Source organism: Nannospalax galili, unplaced genomic scaffold (genome assembly GCF_000622305.1).
Source record: "Nannospalax galili isolate Female #2095 unplaced genomic scaffold, S.galili_v1.0 scaffold1124, whole genome shotgun sequence".
Taxonomy (NCBI): domain Eukaryota; kingdom Metazoa; phylum Chordata; class Mammalia; order Rodentia; family Spalacidae; genus Nannospalax; species Nannospalax galili.
In genome coordinates, this window is record NW_008351693.1 from 669170 (window position 1) to 675939 (window position 6770).

The 6770-nt window shown below is 39.9% G+C and overlaps 1 protein-coding gene across 8 annotated transcripts in view; it reads right to left on the reverse strand.

The window, feature by feature from the left end:
• Positions 1-1157: 1157 nt before the first annotated feature.
• The window catches only part of Miga1 (mitoguardin 1), a 77344-nt gene continuing 71731 nt past the window's right edge, over positions 1158-6770 (reverse strand). For 5 of the 8 annotated variants that reach the window (XM_017802070.2, XM_008848643.3, XM_029553805.1 and 2 more), the window contains 2 exons: positions 2941-3057; positions 1158-1458 (listed from right to left, as the gene is read on the reverse strand). In XM_017802070.2, coding sequence (XP_017657559.1) covers positions 1240-1458; positions 2941-3057 — 336 coding nt within the window. In that variant the 3' untranslated portion in view covers positions 1158-1239. Of the gene's footprint in view, positions 1459-2940; positions 3058-4384; positions 4501-6770 lie in introns of all 8 variants that reach the window. The other 3 variants (XR_003846326.1, XR_003846324.1, XR_003846325.1) reach the window with 2 other exon arrangements.

The following is a 6770-nucleotide window of genomic DNA, read 5'->3' on the forward strand; positions in this document are numbered from 1 at the left end:
CTCGGAAGAAGAATGTCACTTGCTCATATCTTTATCATAAGGACATAAAATATACTTCCAATTCATTAAAAATATTTTGTTCTAAATGACAGAGGAAAAATTCTTTCAACCCTAAGCTTCAAAGTATCACTATTCTAAAAATGGCATAATACGACAAATGTCCTGTGGGCTGAGCTGTCTGTGGGAGAGACTAAAAGCCTGTTTTGTGGAAGGGGAAGGAGGAGTTATTTTACTATGTTTAATAGTTTGTTTAATACCATTACATGTTGGGAGCCAGCCTCAAAATTACATTTAAAAAAAGGTAAATTTTATTTTATTTTATTTTTTGGTCTTTCTGAGACAGGGTCTCTCTGCGGTCCCAGCTGGTCTGGAACTCACTATGTAGACCAGGCTGGCCTTGAACTCACAGAGATCCACCTGCCTCTGCCTCCCGGGTGCTGGGATTAAAGGCGTGTGCAACCACACTTGGCAAAAGAGGGTAAATTTTAACTATCTTTCTTGGTAAATAAATTACATTTTAAAAATTAATATTCATTTAAGAGAAAATGATCTAATTTATAAAAAGATAAAAAGTACTTCAGCCTATTGAAACTTACAGGACCAACAGTAATATACTGTGGAAACTACAATTAGTCTTACATAAAGGGGGGACTGTAAACTTCTCAGTGTCAATTCATCTGTATGTTGTATGCCAATACTTGGTAATTACAATTTCTTTGATTCAAATACATAAGCAAATACACAAGCAGTAAGGTAAGCAGCACATGTTAAACATCACTATTGCCTAAATCTGGTTAAATAAATGATTATCTTTACAGTTAAGAACACATTTTCAGGCAAAGTTAAATATGTTGACATTGGAGTCATTACTCACATTTGTGAGCCACAAAGATCTCGGCTAGTGTATTTTCAAGGTGCAAAGCATCAAAACACGTAGTAGGAATGATACATTTCTGACAGAGTAAAAACAATAAATCAACTCCCAAGTACTGGCTTTGATTCACGCAACTGTCACAAAACTCACAACATTTCACAAATTATTACCTAGGATTATTAAAAGTAGCTCTGGACACATTACACAGGGATTCAATGACAAAATTCTGCATAAGTACAGTACAGCCACTCATTCTCTGAGACTTTCTTTTTCCTTCCCTGAGTCCACGTTCACCAATTCTGCTGATTTTGTAACTTTACCTTAAAATGTTTAAAGCACTCTCAAACCGTCTATCCTTACAGTATTTACTGTACTTTGGCTTCCAATAGCCCAGTGGACATAACAGGACCGTGACCACTAGTACATGTCCCAGTGTGCCTCAGGGCGTCTGCTCCAAGATAGGCAATTAACAGTTCAGTGCGGCGGATGAGCAGCTGCAGGAGGTCTTCAGCCAAAGTCTCTATACTTGAATAGCGTACCTTCTCAAAGTCAAAAATGTCTTTGAGAAAGAAAAGAACCTGATTCTAAGAAATAAAGCACAACAAATTGGCATGTATTAGATCACAATTTTAATAACTCTAAGAGTTATTAATACTGAACAGGTCTAATCAGGCACCTTAGTTCCCAGGCAGGTTTCATGTCTCCACGAGAAAGACCTGAAACAAGTTGTTTAACCTGGAGGGGTGTGCTTGTTCTATGTCTGAGAGTGAGAGCCAACACAACCCTCCCTGTTTACCACGTGGGGCAGGCATGATGATCCAAAGAGACAGCCCCGAAGTGGCCACCACATCCTCACCAGGAGCTCCCCACCTTTCTTTTAGTGCTGCCTCTGAGCTGAGCACTGCACTACAATTAGCACACAAGAACCAACTATTTTCAACAACCATTAATAGTTTTAAATGTGTATTTTCCAGCTGGGTGTGGTGGCGCACACCTTTAATCCCAACACTCGGGAGGCAGAGGCAGATCGCTGTGAGTTCAAGGCCAACCTGGTCTACATAGTGAGTTCCAGGACAGGTGGAGCTACAGGGAGACCCTGTCTCAAAAAGACCGGGGAAAAAAAAGTGTATTTTCCAGTACAAAAGAAAAACAATAGTTTTTATTCCACATTCAGTGGAGACCTCGAAGAGCATGAGGAGCATTTCACTTCAGTAAATTAGTACACTGAAACATTTTAAGTAATTTGAATTCTGTTACGCACTAAACCTCAGCTATTGTGGAGCTGGCTACTCTTACAGAGGACCCAGGTTCAATTCCCAGCACCCACATGGTGGCTAATAACCATCGATACATAACTCCAGTTCCGGGGGAATCCAACACCCTTTTCGGACCTCCACAGGCCTTGCATGGCGCAGGTGCACTGACATACATGCAGGCAATATGCTCATGCATATAAAATAAAAATAAATTTTAAAAAATCATACTCATTGTGCTATTTGCCCCTTGAAACTCAGCCACCTTAAGAGTGCTGAATAGAGGCTTTCCAGAGCACTCTCCAGTGAGCTCTAACTAGTATTTTGGCAAACACAAACTTCTGACAGGATGGTATAACTTTAAACTCCCATGTGATTTCTTACAATTTGGATTTTAACACTTATGTTACCATGAACAGAACTTAGTTCTATATTATCACATGTGATAAACACAGATGTTTTTATACTATTTCACATGGCAACATTATCCAAGGCCATAATGGGAAAAATCTGATACAGTCAAGGGACCCATGGAATCTATTCTACAATAGGGCACTAACTCTCTAAGGCACTGGCCCACTATATTAACACTGTTAAGGACCCATGGAATCTATTCTACAATAGGGCACTAACTCTCTCTAAGGCACTGGCCCACTATATTAACACTGTTAATATAAAATGCCACCAGCTTAATACTGGCATTAAAACCCAGAATTTAGGTGACTTTTATAACATTATTTTAAAATATTCTTCTATAAAAGCAAAAAACCTTGTTTTATTTATTTAAAAAACCAATTCAATGGCTGAACATACCTTAAAGAAGCAACATAAGTCATAGAGAGAATTTCTAGGGCCCAAGAAGCCCCAGGCTAAGACAGGGCTTATGTGCTCACAAATGGCATAAAAATGGGCGAAAAATCCATCCGAGATCTGTGGGGAAGTAAAAAAGAATCAAGCTATTTTCATTTTCTTGTACTTAACTTTCTCTCGTAGTGAATCTAAAACTTCTCCCCATTACATGGCCAGCAATCTTTAGGGGCAGACCAGGTTCCATTATGAGATAACCTCTCAACAGAGTAATAAAGTTAAAAGTAACCAAGTCCTCCTGCTTCTCTGCAGGTTTGGTTCTAGTCAGCGGTCCCAGCTGACAAGCATTATCTTTTTTAAAAAATATTTTATTTATATTTTATGTTATGAGTGCTATACCTATATGCATGTAAGTGCACCCAAGTTGTGCAATGTCCACAGAGGTCAGAAGAAGGTATCAGATTCCCTAGAACTGGAGTTATGAACGTTTGTTAGCCATCACGTGGGTACTTTGACTCCTGCATCCTCTGCAAGAACAGTCAGTGCTCTTAACCACTGAGCCATCTCTCCAGTCCCAAGAAGCATTTTCTAAAAGATACTCACCCACTAAAAATAGGCTTTGAGCCTCCGCTATTCAAAATGCTTCAGGCAGAAAATTTCAGGCTTTGTACATTTTGGAATTTTTCTATAAACATGAGGAATCTTGTGACTAGGAAATTCATTTGTCTCCTATCTTATCCATACAACCTGATGGATGAATTTTATACAGTGCTTTTGGGATGTTTGCATTTTGACTGCAACCCATGACATGCAGGGAGGTGCTGAGTGCTGTGTCAGCCCCCAAAGGGTTAGGTTTTACAGTGCTTTGGGCTTTGGATTTTAAGTTAAGAATGCTTAACTTATACGTCATAAACAATCATGCTGCTATGCAGCAAAGCTCTCCCAAGAATGTGGCAGTATTCCTTAAACATGTAATTTTTAAGACCATTTTGACTACCATGGTTTTCATTATTTACTTACTCAACTGTGCTGACTGAAAAATGTAAAATGATTAAACATTAGGGCTCAGTTAGTAGAATGCTTGCCTAGTACAGATAAAGCCTGGGTTTGATCCCCGGCACCACATAAACCAGGTACAGTGGAGCACACCTGTAATCCCAGCACTTGGGAAGAGGGGCAGGAGGATCAGGAATTCAAGGTCATCCTTGGCAACATAGGAGTTCTGTGCCAGCCTGTGATAGGAGACCCTGTCAAGGAAGGGAGGGAAGGAGGAAGGAGGAGGGGAAGGAAGCCTAAAAGTAATCTTAGTAGAATCCTAACCTTTAGTTAAGAAAGTTAATATTCAATTTGTGTGTTGGGCTGGAGAGACGGCCCTGGTTAAGAGCACTTGCTGCTCTTCCAGAGAACCCTAGTTCAATTCTCAGCACCCACGTTACAGGCTCATACCCACCTGCAACTCCAGCTCCTAGGGGATCCAACGGCTCTGGCCTCTTTGGGTGCTTGAACTTGTACATATACTTCACACAGGCACATACATATACATATGATTGAAAATAAAAATAAAACCTTAAGAAAATTAAATTTGACGCTAGAGAGATGGCTCAGTGGTTAACAGCACTGGCTACTCTTGCAGAGGACCCAGCACCACATGGGGGCTAATAACCACATGTAACTCCAGTTCCAGGGGATCTGACACCTTCTTCTGGATTCCACAGGCATTACATACAGGTGGTGCACTTACATAAATGCAGGCAAAACATTTATACACATACAATAAAATTAAGAAATAATTTTTTAAATTAAATTTATAGCTGGGCATGAGGATGTACATCTTCAATCCAGCACTCGAGAGGCTGCAGCAGATGGATCTCTGTGAGTTCGAGGCTAGTCTGGTCTACATAGTGAGTTCTAGGTCAGCCAGGGTTACACAGACCCTGCCTCAAAAAAACAGAAATATTATGGTTTTGATTTCCTTATATGTTATAGGTCTGTTTAAACTGTTGATCTCTTCTTGGTTTAACTTTGGCGGTTCCCATGATTTTCTTTTGGGTTTTCAAATTTTAATGGAGTATAGGTTTTTTAAAGTAGTCCCTTATAATGTTCTGGATCTTTTGGGTGTCTACTGTGATGTTTCCCCTTTCATCTCTGATTTTGTTGATTTGGATTTGCTCTTTCTTTCTTTTGGTTAAATGGGCTAAGGGTCTGTCTATCTTGTTTAGCTTTTCAAAGAACCAGCTCTTAGATTCATTGATTCTTTGTATTGTTTTGTTTCTAGTTCATTAATTTCTGCTCTGATTTTTATTTCTTCTCATCTGCTGGGTTTGGGTTTCATTTGTTCTTGCCTTTCCAGAGTCTTGAGTTGCAAAGTTAAGTGATTTATTGTGCTCTTTCAGATTTTTTGATGTAGGCACTTAGAGCTATAAACGTCCCTCTTAGGCCTGCTTTTAAAGTGTCCCAGAGGTTTTGTTGTGATGTATTGTCCTTTTCATTTAATTCCAGGAATTCTTTTATTTTTTTCTTAATTTCTCCTTTGACCCACTTATCATTCAGAAGTGTGTTGTTTAATCTCTATGACTTGGTATAGTTACTAGGGCTTCTTCTGGTGTTGATTTTAAGCTTTATTGCACTGTGATCTGATAGAATGCATGGAGTTATTTCAATCTTTTTGTATTTGCTGAGGTTTGTTTTGTGCCCCAGTATGTGGTCAATTTTTGAGAAAGCTCTATGGGGTGCTGAATAGAAAGTGTATTCTTTGGTGCTTGGGTGAAATATTTGGAAGATGTCTGTTAGGTCCATTTGATGTATGGTATCATTTAATTCAGACATCTCTCTGTTTATTCTTTGTCTGGTTGACCTGTCTAATGCATCTTTCAATTCTCATCAATGAAGCTCCCTCATGCAACAGAGGGCCAGGAACACAAAAGGCCACAAATGGCCAAAAAGCAGAGAATAAGACTCAGCAGAGTGTGGGTCCTTGGACAGGAGTCCCATATTGAGGGGACCATTGCAGAAGAGGGGGCAGAAACGTTGTAAGAGCCAGGGAGGAGGTGCAGGACCATATGGAAATAGTCTTACAGGTGCCTAGGACCCTTCTCATACAAACCTACAGCAATGATGCACAAGGCCCATGCAAACTGAGGCACACAAAAACCCAGAACAGAACTGTGGACATGGACAGCAGGTTCCAATCTTGGTTGAAGAATTATTGGCAGCTGGTGAGGAAGAGCTGATCTTCTAGATCCTCTAGATAGGCTGACTAAACCCCTGTGAAGGAGCTTGTACTGAGGGACATCTGGGGACACTAACTTTGCATAATAGGCCATAATACAAAAAACAGACTGTATGAACTCCAGTGGGGGACTTTGGGAGGGTGGCAAAGGGGAAAGGGAAAGGGAGTATAAAGATGATTTTATGTATGAAATACACAAAAACTCAATAATTTTTTTTTTTAAATCTAGGAAGGACAAATGAGAAGAAAAAAAAAAAAAAAAGACAAAAATAGGCCAGGCGTGGTGGTGCACGCCTTTAATCCTAGCAGAGGCAGGTGGGTCTCTGTGACTTCAAGGCCAGCTTGGTCTCTATAGTGAGTTCCTGAGTTCCAAACCAGCTGGGGCTACAGGGAGACCCTGTCTCAGAAAGACCAAAAAGAAAAAAGAATTAATATTGTGAAAATGACCATCCTACCAAAAGCCATTTATACATTCAATGCAATGCAAATCAAAATCCCCATGACATTCTTCACAGAATTGGAAAAAAACCATACTAAGATTCATACGGAAACACAAAAGACCTCGAATAGCCAAAGCAACACTGAGCACTAATAGCAATGCTGGGGG